The sequence below is a fragment of the Echeneis naucrates genome, chromosome 16, assembly GCF_900963305.1.
Source record: "Echeneis naucrates chromosome 16, fEcheNa1.1, whole genome shotgun sequence".
Classification (NCBI taxonomy): domain Eukaryota; kingdom Metazoa; phylum Chordata; class Actinopteri; order Carangiformes; family Echeneidae; genus Echeneis; species Echeneis naucrates.
In genome coordinates this window covers 23,716,400-23,727,974 of record NC_042526.1, presented here as the reverse complement: position 1 = coordinate 23,727,974, position 11,575 = coordinate 23,716,400, and the positions used below count along the sequence as shown (strand labels likewise).

At 44.6% G+C, this 11,575-nt stretch overlaps 1 protein-coding gene across 1 annotated transcript in view; it reads left to right on the top strand.

Moving 5' to 3' along the window:
- The first annotated feature begins 4,819 nt into the window (after nucleotides 1–4,819).
- map1ab (microtubule-associated protein 1Ab) overlaps nucleotides 4,820–11,575 on the top strand; it is a 65,003-nt gene continuing 58,247 nt past the window's right edge. The window contains exons 1-2 of the mRNA XM_029522896.1: nucleotides 4,820–5,096; nucleotides 9,445–9,546. Of these exons, the coding sequence (XP_029378756.1) occupies nucleotides 4,820–5,096; nucleotides 9,445–9,546 (379 nt within the window). The remainder of the gene's footprint in view (nucleotides 5,097–9,444; nucleotides 9,547–11,575) is intronic.

Sequence of the window (11,575 nt, the reverse complement as noted above, 5' to 3'; positions counted from 1 at the left end):
GGCGCTTTCTTGCTGCCATCCTCTTCTCTTGGTGCAAACAGGAAGTAAAGAGCTCTGGTCATGTGACAATTTACAGTAAACGTGTGACACCGCACATATTTCATTGAGACCCTTTATTCTTTCAATATCTGCTGGAAATGCATTGATCGATCGTTCAGTCATAATTTTACAGCCTAAGAAATGAAAGACTTGCCACAGGCAGAGGGATTTGTCCAGACCATTTGGTGCCTTACATCCACATTCAGCTCTCGTACGCAGCCGATGTTTAAAACACTCCCCCTCTAGGTAAACTTATTATTGTCGCCCCTAACCGCACAAGAGACCCCGGCCTTCCTTGAAGCCATTACTTAACCAAAAACACACAAATATCTCTCTGTAGCTGCCGTAGACACCAGTTAGCTAATAGCTACACAGTGGTGAAGAGTGCTGGACCGGAAGTGCCGCACTAAAAGCTGGAAGCTGGCTGCCTTCTGTCTGGCCTCCGTGCTTCCCTGAAAAATAAGGTGAACAGCAGGGGAAAGCTTGTGGGAGTGCGGGCCTGCAGGAAACGGTTTAACCGGAGTGTGGCTCTGGCCCAGGAGAGAGCAACGCACAACAGTCAGCATGGCGGAGCGTTCACCGGCACCACATCACAGGAACAGCTTCCAGTATCGGTCCGGGGGCGGACTCTTCAGCAATGTTCAAGACCAGGCTTAAAACTTTCCTGTATGACAGAGCTGATAGTTAAAAAGTCCATGTACTCTTTAGCTGTGCTGCTGTAGGCCGAGGCTGCTGGGGGAAGGACTGAGCCCCCCCACTGACAGTAGCCATGCTTCTTAGAAATCCCTGTTTCTCCCAGTTGTAAGCATTCATACTGCATTTACTAACCATGTTCTGCCAAAGTCTCTGTCTCTCCCAGTTCCTCTCCTCTCTCTCCCTGTCCTCATCCTGCAGGTGGTGACTCATCTCCATCCCATGTTCCTGCAACACCTGCTGGTCCCATATAGCATGAATTCTGTATTACAGCTCAACTCCATGAACTTCATGCAGCAACATGTTCCTGCCTACACCCCCCCCCCCCTCCAATGCCTGTCTGCCTGTCTCTCTCTCTCCCTCTCTCTCTCTCTCTCTCCCACTCTCAACCCAACCGGTCGAGGCAGATGTCCCCCCCCCTGAGCCTGGTTCTGCTCAAGGTTTCTGCCTTTTAAAGGAAGTTTTTCCTGCTCATCGGGGATCTGTTGGGTCTCTTTAAATAAATTTATAAAGAGTTTGGTGTAGACCTGCTCTATATGTAAAGTGCCTTGATGTAACTTTGTTATGATTTGGCGCTATACAAACAAATCTGATTTGGTTTTGATTTGGTTGTCGACTGCTGTTGTAAATTAAACGGCCCCTCTGGGACAATAAAGACTTTGTATCTCTATCTATCTCTCTACGGACTGGAAGGAGGACAACAGACGAGTAAAGTGAGAGCATAAAGGAAAGGAGGAAAAAAAAACATGTAACTTAAGAATCTGGAAGGGAAGCGTGTGAAACCAGGACCACTAAAGGAAGAAGTGAAACCCTGGAGCAGAAGGATCTCACACACACCACCCCAAAACTGTGCTGAACTGAGAGCTACTCATTCTTATCCCCACTCCCACACACACATGTTCATATGAATGGATCTGGACACTCAAACATATACATTCACTCCTACACACACTTCGCATTAATTGAATTAGATTTTTGATAAATGAAGATGATTTGTGACATACTAGTTAGTTGATGTTTGATCTGATGCTGATTTGGAGTCTTGGTCTGATATATAAGAAGCACATCCGGCTTGATTGGTGTTGTGTCCTTATGTTCTTCTGGTAGCAAAGACAGTGTAGTGCTCTTGTTTATGGTTAAATTACCAGACTTCAACAGGTTGAGGTGGGTTGATTCGGAACGTCTCCTGTCTGGTGCCCAAAACTTTAGGTTTTTGACGAGAGAGGAGCCTTCTACGCTACATATTGAGTCAGCAGTCTGCTTTATTACCACTAGAGGGAAGCATGGCTGTGGTGTAGCTGCTCTGTAGAGCCAAGTGCTGACTCACTGTCAGAGAGACCTGCAGCAAAAAACAACAAAAAATCATTTAACTTTGCACTTTTATAGCCTGTCTGTTTATTTATTCTTTATTATCTGACTGTGCAAACAAACCGGCCTTGGGCACTAATTACATGAAATACTCAAGTTATTACCAATGCATTTCTGTTTACTGGCAGAAAACTGACTGTAGAGTTTATTTAAATGAGAGGCCTTAAATGGTGTTGTTAGGGTATTTGAAATTTGCCAAGCTGCATGGCACAGCAGGAGCCTGTGTGTAGACCTCTCAGTATGGAAGTGACAGTCTGCTACACACTGAAATATGCCAAGCTCAAGGTTAACCAGGAGAAAAGCTGAATAAGGAACATTTCTCTGGGAAGAAAGAAGCTATTTTAAGCTGCTCTGCTGTTCTTCTCTGTATTTGTCTTTATCAGTGACTCCTGATGTGCAAGTATGTCTGCATATAAAGAAGTTTGAGCTCTGGAGAAATTTTGCTTTCATTTCCTTTGGATTATTTTAATAAATTCTCCAAATTCACTGCACAACACTGTCTACAATTGTGCAGCATCTGAATCCTAAATGGAGGCTGTCAGGGAGCGGCAGAACCTGATTTACATTCAGAGTGAAATAATCCGGCTTTACAATGACTACAGCCTTTCCATAATAGGTTTTGTTTTACAGGGTCTTTGGTGACTTTAAAAAACATGTACATAGTAAATACTGAAGCTTCTAGGTTGGAGTTTATTTTTACCAAACGTTACAACAGAGGAGACGTGATGTAGAAGGGCGGGACGGTGATGCAGTGGGTAGCACTGCTGTCTCACAGCAGGAGGTGCTGGGTCCATTCTGTGTGGAGTCTGTCTGTTGTCCCTGTACCTGGTTGGCTGCCAGGACATCCACCTTAAGGTGACTGTTGACCCCAAATTGCCTGTAGCTGTGAGTGTCTCCCTGCAGACCTGCAGGGATGAGCTGCAGAGACAGTGGTAGGATGAAGTGATGTCTACAGTGTCTGAGCAAGATGATACAAGTGTATAATTTCCACTGCAGAGAACATGAACATTGTACACGTGGTTCTTCAAAGCAAGTAGGATGCAGTGTTAGTATGATTGGGCATGAAAGGGGATGAGCTATTTGCTGGATGCCAGAGAGAATATCAATGCATTGTGATTCCTCTTACTACTCTTAGAACCAAAAAAGGCATTCTTCAGCTGCTGCACTGAATCTTTCATGAAGATGATAATGTTCAGTCTCTGCTGTCACACAGCTGAGTGCACCCATCCCAACATCACTTCTCTCAACGTTTGTGAACCTACAACTTAGCTGTTAGCTTAGCCTGTGGTGGAAGTGAAAAAAAAAAAGACAAAACCCTGAAAACAAACTAAAAACAAACATTCACACAAACCAACAGTGCGATAAAAGCTGGCAATTATCAGGATATACGGTGAAGTCACCAAAAGGTCAAAAGGTCAGGTTTGTGCTTTTTAAAGCTGGGTAGCTCTGTGCTGATGCTGACGTCATATAACAGTTTAGTTCTGTCTGTCAACACGAATGACACATGACAGCGACGTTCAAACCAAAGGTTTGTCCTAACCTGCCAAGTCTACCCAGCGAGTGTGGCTTTGCAGGAGGTGCACCACAATTTACACAATGGTTTACTGTCCATTACATCTTTTTATAACTAATGTATTATTTAAATGGTGTTTATTGGATTATTCAATGGAAAATTAACATATGAGCATTAAAATTGATTTCACTAGCTTAAGTAAATATGCAGTGTCCATTTCACATGAATGACTATTAATGGAAAATGACTGGATACATCATTTAATAGTGCAGCTGGTAAAGGCGGAGTTCATTTGGACGACCTTATATGAGGTTGTCATATTGAACAGGTGAATCACAAGTTTGAAAAATGTTTATCGTGCTTATATCTCCATCTTTTTATCTTCAATGAAGGAGAACCGAAAAGTTTTCACCGTCACCAAGGGGGTCTTATTTTGAAGGCTGCACCGGAAATGACACCGAGGTACTCTGGCAAGCTCCACCGGTTCTCTCCTCCCCTCTCCACCTGTCTCCCCCCTCCCCCCTCCCCCCTCCACCTCTCCACCGGTCCTCTCCTCCCTCCCCCCCCCCTCCACCGGTCCTCTCCTCCCTCCTCCCCCGGTCCTCTCCTCCCTCCCCCCTCCACCGGTCCTCTCTTCCCCCCTCCCCTCTCCACCGGTCCTCTCTTCCCCCCTCCCCTCTCCACCGGTCCTCTCTTCCCCCCTCCCCCCTCCACCGGTCCTCTCCTCCCTCCTCCCCCCTCCACCGGTCCTCTCTTCCCCCCTCCCCTCTCCTCCGGTCCTCTCCTCCCTCCTCCCCCCTCCCCCCTCCCCCGGTCCTCTCTTCCCCCCTCCCCTCTCCTCCGGTCCTCTCCTCCCCCCTCCCCCGGTCCTCTCCTCCCTCCTCCCCCCTCCACCGGTCCTCTCTTCCCCCATCCCCTCTCCTCCGGTCCTCTCCTCCCTCCCCCCCCCTCCCCCGGTCCTCTCCTCCCTCCTCCCCCCTCCCCCCTCCACCGGTCCTCTCTTCCCTCCTCCCCCCTCCCCCGGTCCTCTCCTCCCTCCTCCCCTCTCCTCCGGTCCTCTCCTCCCCCCTCCCCCGGTCCTCTCTTCCCTCCTCCCCCCTCCACCGGTCCTCTCTTACCCCCTCCCCTCTCCTCCGGTCCTCTCCTCCCCCCTCCACCGGTCCTCTCCTCACCACACTCATCCCCTAGCTCACAGCGGTGGTTGTCATGGCGATGGAGTCAGCCTCGGCGTCGGCTCCGGGGGTTGTTGCCATGGAGATCCCGGTGCGAGGTGCGCTCCCGGCGGTGGCGGAGGACGAGGATTTCGGCACGCCGTCGCCGCTGCTTCCACCGGGGTCCGAGGAGAGACTACGGTACCGCCGGGGCGGAGGGAGGCGGCGGAAGGGGCTGCCGTTCAACCGGGGCAGCTACTACATGCTGGTAGTGATCGGAGAGATCGGCACCGAGCACCAGCTGGACGCCGCCAGAGCGCAGACAGAGCGGGGTGAGTGATGGACGGTGTCCGGAGGTGGAGGCAGCTGCTGCAGCACTGCACCATGGGACACGCATTCTGCAGACTCAGTGTGACAGACGTGTAACCTGCAGGCCTTTTTGTGTGTCTGTGGCTGTATTCTTGTGTACTCAGCAAAAATGGTCCAGCGATACTGTAAAGAAAAAGATGTCTGACACTCAGCGAGTATCTGAATACTGCTCCTCCTCCTGGAGAGCTGCAGAGGCTGCAGTCCTTCCTGTCTCAAGTGTGGGTTTACTGACAGACTGAGGAAAGTGGTCGTCAGCGGTTTTCTCCTGTGCAGAGTCCATTTCACCTGAGAGGGCCTCACAGCATCGATTCTTTAGTTACAGACACAAAGCTGAAGATTCCTCATAGTGACTCAGTTAATGACAGAGAGCAGCATCAGTGAGTGGAATAAAGCTATGCAGCATAATTTCAGTTCATCAGTTCATGGTTTTGTCTTTAAAAGAATAGTGAATGCCAGAAAGTCAAGGGGATGTCTTCAAATTGCCTGTTGTGTTGACCAACACTTCCAAAACCTACAAATATTTCTTTTGTCACACACACATCGGCACGTTTGAGAAGCTGGAATTTGGATTTGGAATTTAGCTTGAAAACTAACAAAAACAGTGAAAGGTCCCTGTCCAAATAACGATCATCGTTAATGTAGAAGAGCAACACATTCTAGAGAAATGTCAGCATGACCCCGTTTTCAGTGAAGTTTAGTGAGGACCGACAAGAAATATTAAATGTTTCTTGTGCTCCATAATCAGTTTTAGCCACTTGCATTAGCCGCAGGCCACAAAAAACGGCCAAAGCTAAGTCTGTGCTGCACTGTTCAGTGCTTAAAACATTCACAGAGACACCGCCAACGCTTCAAACCTGATTTACAAAAGTCCTGAATAAGGATTGTTTCGCTCTTTACTCCTAGAGTTTGCAGAAACCGCAGCCCTGGATGTGAAGGACCATCTATCCATTATCTAAGCGCCTATGTGGGCAGGGTCGGGGGGGGGCTGGAACCAGTCCCAGCTGGTAGTAGTCACACAGAGCGGGGCAGGGTTCTAACTCATGACTGGTCAGGGAATGGTGCTAACCACTGCTGTCAGGTTCTTCTGTGGTTCGCTTTGCTGAGGTGGTCTGTGTTTCTTTGTTTGTTAGCATGGATGGGCCATATGAGCTAAAAGAAAAACTGACTTTTTCAAACCAAACTGGATTTACAGTTTTCATTTTCTTTTTTCCCTTTTTTAAAACAAGTTATAAAAGACAACAAAATAATTCAAAACAGGTTTTGCTTTGATTTTGTTCTGACTTTTTTAACCAAATTTCCCCCTTGGGAAAGTGCAAAAGTGTCAAAAGTTCTTATTTCTTACTTTTTTCTCATGAATTGTTTTTGTCCAAGTGGAATATCTGTGGTGGAAGAGAAAACCAATTTTAATAAAAAAAAAAATGTCCTAAATTACAAATGTAGACATTAATGATGTTTATTAATCTATTAGTTTTTACAATTGTTGCAGATGTCAATTCCTCAGTGGAGGAACTGAAAACATTTAGACTCAGTCCAGTCACGCATTGGTCCGGGCACTGAATCCCGAGTACACGTTATTCCTTGGAAAAGAATTGGCTGTTCCTGTGACAAAAGGCTTGATATATATCACAAATACATCCTGATCTTGTGATGGAGCGCTGTTCCCACAGGCTACAGGAAAGACTTTCAGCCCTGATACCTTTTAGGCTGAGTGTGGCTGTGTCTGTGATGATGTCACCTCAGATGGCGTGAAGACACCGTGTCCTGGCAGCCTTGAAACTCTTTGTCTTTCACTGGTATAACTTCCAGTTAGTGTGTAACACTTTTCTCTCCATAGTTGTTCGGAAAACAAAGTGAAATTCATGCAGAAATAAGTGCAGTGTATGACTCATTCAATAGCCGATGAGCTATGAGAACATATTTGCATTAATCCCATTATCTTTCTTTTCTCTTTCTTTCCAGATAAATGTTCATGAGTCTCCAACACTCACTCCCGCACAGGCTTGAAATGCTGCAGGAAAATTTTAGTTCTGTCCTTGATAGAGGCATCAGGTTGACTAATGTTGGCAGCGATGGAGGGAAAGTTTTCACAGTAGTAATGAAAATGTAATAGTGAAACAAAATCTAAATATTATCATAATCATCCCAAACTGCTCCTGCAGAATAACCATCTGCTCTAATTTACTTCCAAATGCAAAGTAGGCTCCGAGCAATAATGTTTGTGTCATATTTCAGCAAAGTCACTGTCATTAGACAGTAAAATTCACAGTGTACTCAGAAAGGGTTCGGACACCTACCCTCAATTTCTGTGTTTTAGCAAGTGTAAACTCCATAAAGGAATATAGAACATTGGGACCATAGCACTGATGTCAGTATTCACACCTTCTGCGATGTTTCTACGCCTGAGAACTGGGCAAGGCTACAAAACCAGGTTTTTTAGGCTACAAAGAAATTTTAACCACCAGGAGTCTTCACAGGGCTAAAGTGAGTAATCAGAGGGGCTTTAGGGAGAGAGGTGACCGACAACCAGATGGTCAGTCTGGCTGCACTGCAACCACACAACTGCACACACACAATGATGCCAGGTACTCGCTACTAATGCATGAATTCCTCTTTAGATCCAGCCTTTACGCTCATCATTTCTCTTGTAGACACTAACAATGTGTCAGTGTGATGATTGGTAACAACATTAAACTGGTAAATCTTTGGTAGTAGAGACAGACATTTGCCAGTGAATGCTAACAAATTGTTAGTAACGGTGACACAGCATTTCTGACGCTGCAGTCTGCAGTCAGGGAACAGTTTCTCCTCAGCTGAGGGCAAAACAAGGTCTTCAAAGTGTCCGTTGTTGAAGAGGATATTTCAGCACAGTGGTATGGATTAGAAAAATTAGAATAATCTCATTTCTTGCTCTCACTGAAGAATCCACAGGTGGCTAAGACGAGAGAGGTGTGTGCAGGAGTTTGTGTCCTGCTGGATGAGATCTGACACAAGTTCGCTCTGAAGTCTGAGTCACTGGGGCTCAATAGGATCTGATAAAGCTGCTAAGCATGTGTGTGTGTGTGTGTGTGTGTGTGTGTGTGTGTCAGGAGAGAGTGTGGGTGTGAGATGCAGATCAGTTCATTACTGAGTCATTTCTACTGATCCACTGGACTCTAGTTAATTCAGTTGTTTCTTTTTGGAGTTCTCTTTATTATTAAAGGTATGAAAAAGTTTATGAGAAGAATGAGGTTTGTGACCGGTTTAAAATCAGTAAAGTTCAATCACCTCCTATGTGTAAATATTGGTCTCTAGTGAGATTCCGCTTCCATTTCTGAAAAAGTTATATATAAAACTACCTTAATTCTATTTTGGCTGTTTAATGTGGAAGCTGCTGCTTTTCACAATCTTCACCTTTGTGTGTAGATGGGCAACATGTCCTTGTCCATGTCCTTCTGAAGGAGATGATAATTCAATGATACGTTTACATCTTGCTTCTGCCCTCGTCCCTCCTCAGCGACCAAAGCATCAGTTAATGCAGGTTTGATTTAAGATTGTGACAGAAAAAGAGGCTATGGGGAATTATACTAATGCTTGACTATAATATATAGCATAAACCAATTTACTACGTATCTGCCTCTGAGTCAGGATATACTGATTTCATTGTCCTAAATTTCCTTCTTGATTAATAAGGCATCTGTCTATCTATATCTAAAAACAAAAACAAAGGTCAAAGTCAGACTTCACAGGACTTGTTTTTGGCTCAGTGAACTCAGACATTCAGTTCAGGCACTAGTTATGGTCCATTTTAACTGAAATAATGAGGATAAATAGAAGTGATTATAATTTATAAGTAAACAATCAAACCTGAACTGTTCAATGCTGTGACTCAGGAAGTGGAGATTGTGACTTGACTGACACTGTTGTGCATTTTTTTTTTTTTTCATCATTTGGGAATATCTTAAATGTTAAACTGGGCCTGTGGAGGGTGAACAGTTGTTGTCTGTCTTGGTTCCTGGTTCAAACAACAGAAGTTGATATTTTAGGTTAGTAATACTGGAAACATGCACCCGTGCTAAAAGTCTCAGGATTGCTTTGAATCTGAAAAGTTCTCCGCTCATTGACCTTCCCTGCAGCCTAAACACACAGCTGAGAGGAAAAGCTTGGAAAAAATCATATTGCTGCAGCATATTTCAGTGAGCACGGCAGGTCGCAGGTGGACTTGCATGCTAAAAGTGGCCAGGGTTCAGTAGGAATGATTACAAAACATTTCACCCAGGTTCATTTATGTCTGTACTTCTGCGCTCCAACCGTCTCTCTCCTCTTTTCTGGCAGGAATTCGATCCTGGGACGTCGACCTCCAGCGCTGCAACCTCGACCAGCAGCTGCAGCTGTTTATAACCCGTCACTCAGCCCACTTCTCCTCTGAGGTCAGAGGTCAGTGTAACATAAAGGATCAGTGGCGGCACAGGATAATGAGTGCTGTTTCTTCTGAGAAAATCTTTGATGCAGAGTTTTTATTGACAGAGGTTTGAAGAAAACAATCACTAGTGGACCACTGCATTCATCCGCAATTTAACATAAATATACACCAGTCTGACATAAAATTCACAGAGAATAACACATTAGTTTCAACTACAAGTTTGTGGATTTCTTATTTCAAGTATGTTTTCTTCAGTAGGTATTCCAGGATGTAGGTCTGGAAAACACTGAACAATTTCACGAGAGAGAAAACAACAGTGTCCAACTTGGATCGAACAAACGAAGCCAAAGTGTTCTAAATGTAGTTACAAATAAAAAGAAATAATAATGGACAGTCTTCCAAATCCTGTTAAATGTGACTCCCTGCTCCTCAGATCAAATCTTTTTTTTAAGGTTTGGGGCATTTCTTTGAGCTGCAGATTAAAAGCAGGGGCCTCCGAATTCTTTAAAAATGTTGAAACATATTTTTTGGCAGTAATCAGACTTTGTTAGAGAAGTTTTTTAAAGCAGATGTGGAATCTAAAGCTCTCGGTACAATTAAACCAGAACCAGATTGAACTGTACAGTAACTTCATTTTCCCATTAGTCTTTGGTACAAATGATTTGAAAGGATCGAATGACCATGAGCTGTCTCAGCAACACTCTAGATTCTACAGTCACATTTGTCCAATAATTAATTAGTCGTTTGAACTTGAGCATGTGATAAACATCACTCACGCCTCAGAGGTTTTCCTGGCCAAACTTAGCAGGAAGTTTAACATGGGAGCTGATACACGTCACTTTCAGACTGGCCAATGTGCTCCTTTGTTCCCCCCCTTCCACGTGCTGGCGTATTATTTTAGCAGCTTTTACTTTGGCACATACAACACCTCCGTAGCACACATGCTGCTCATCTACACACTGCTTACATGGATGAACCTGCTCCCTGAATTCCACATCCCATATCTTATTCACCTCACTTTTTCATCTTAAATAAATTGTCATTAGAAGGACTTGATGTGGACTTGTGGACAGTGTGTGACATGACACTGTTTTTGTATTCTTTTAAAAGTGGATTCACAAGGTGAGCTTCAGTGAAATTATTCAGAATCTACGTACATTCGTATATTCACCTTATTCATTTGTGTACTTTCCACACTGCACGAATTGACAGTAAGGTTCTTTTTCTGCATTGGCCGAATCACACGTGGGCTAATGCAGCTTGGGCTGTTTAAAGAAGGGCCTCTAAATGCTCATATCTGATTGTAGTGCTAATAAAACAAACAGCCTGTACTATTTGAGTAGTTGAGTTGGGAACGTAACCAGCCAAAATAATAGATTTAGAGTCAAGGTTCCAGGCCTGCGGTTCACGACCAGCACCTGCTGGGTGGTGACATTGCTAAACCTTACTGAATGCTGTGACTTGTTTCTTTTCTGTGAAAAAAAACCAAGAAGCACAAAAACGAATTTGTTATGTTGTGTGATTGACAGGAAACAGTTGAATGACGAGGCTATTCAATCTTCTCTGTGTATAATCACCATGGTGACTGTTCAGGGAGCTCTGGACCTGCAGTGTTGGGTCTCTGTGTGGCTGTGTTTATGTCATGTGATGATTTAGGCTGAAGTACAATAGACTTAGTTCGGTCATCTGCCAGGTAAGGGCCTGTTGGGATCAAATACACACACATGCTGCGTTTATACACAGACACACACAGAAAACAGACTACCAAAGAGAGATTATCCCTGCGCTGGTGGTAAGTGCTTAGCAGCAGCAGCAGTCAGCAGAACGTGACGCAGCATTTTTCAACACAGTCCTTAAACAAAGCAAAAAGCTTCAGAGGAAACAGAGGAATTCTTGTGAAACAACAAATGTCATTAGGATATTTGATCCATTGCATCCATCTGGGTCACTTTTAGAAGAAACACACCTCCAACCATGTGAAACAAAGTGAGTCACCTGCTGTTGTGCTTACAATTGCTCTTTATTAATACACCTGCTGAAAAC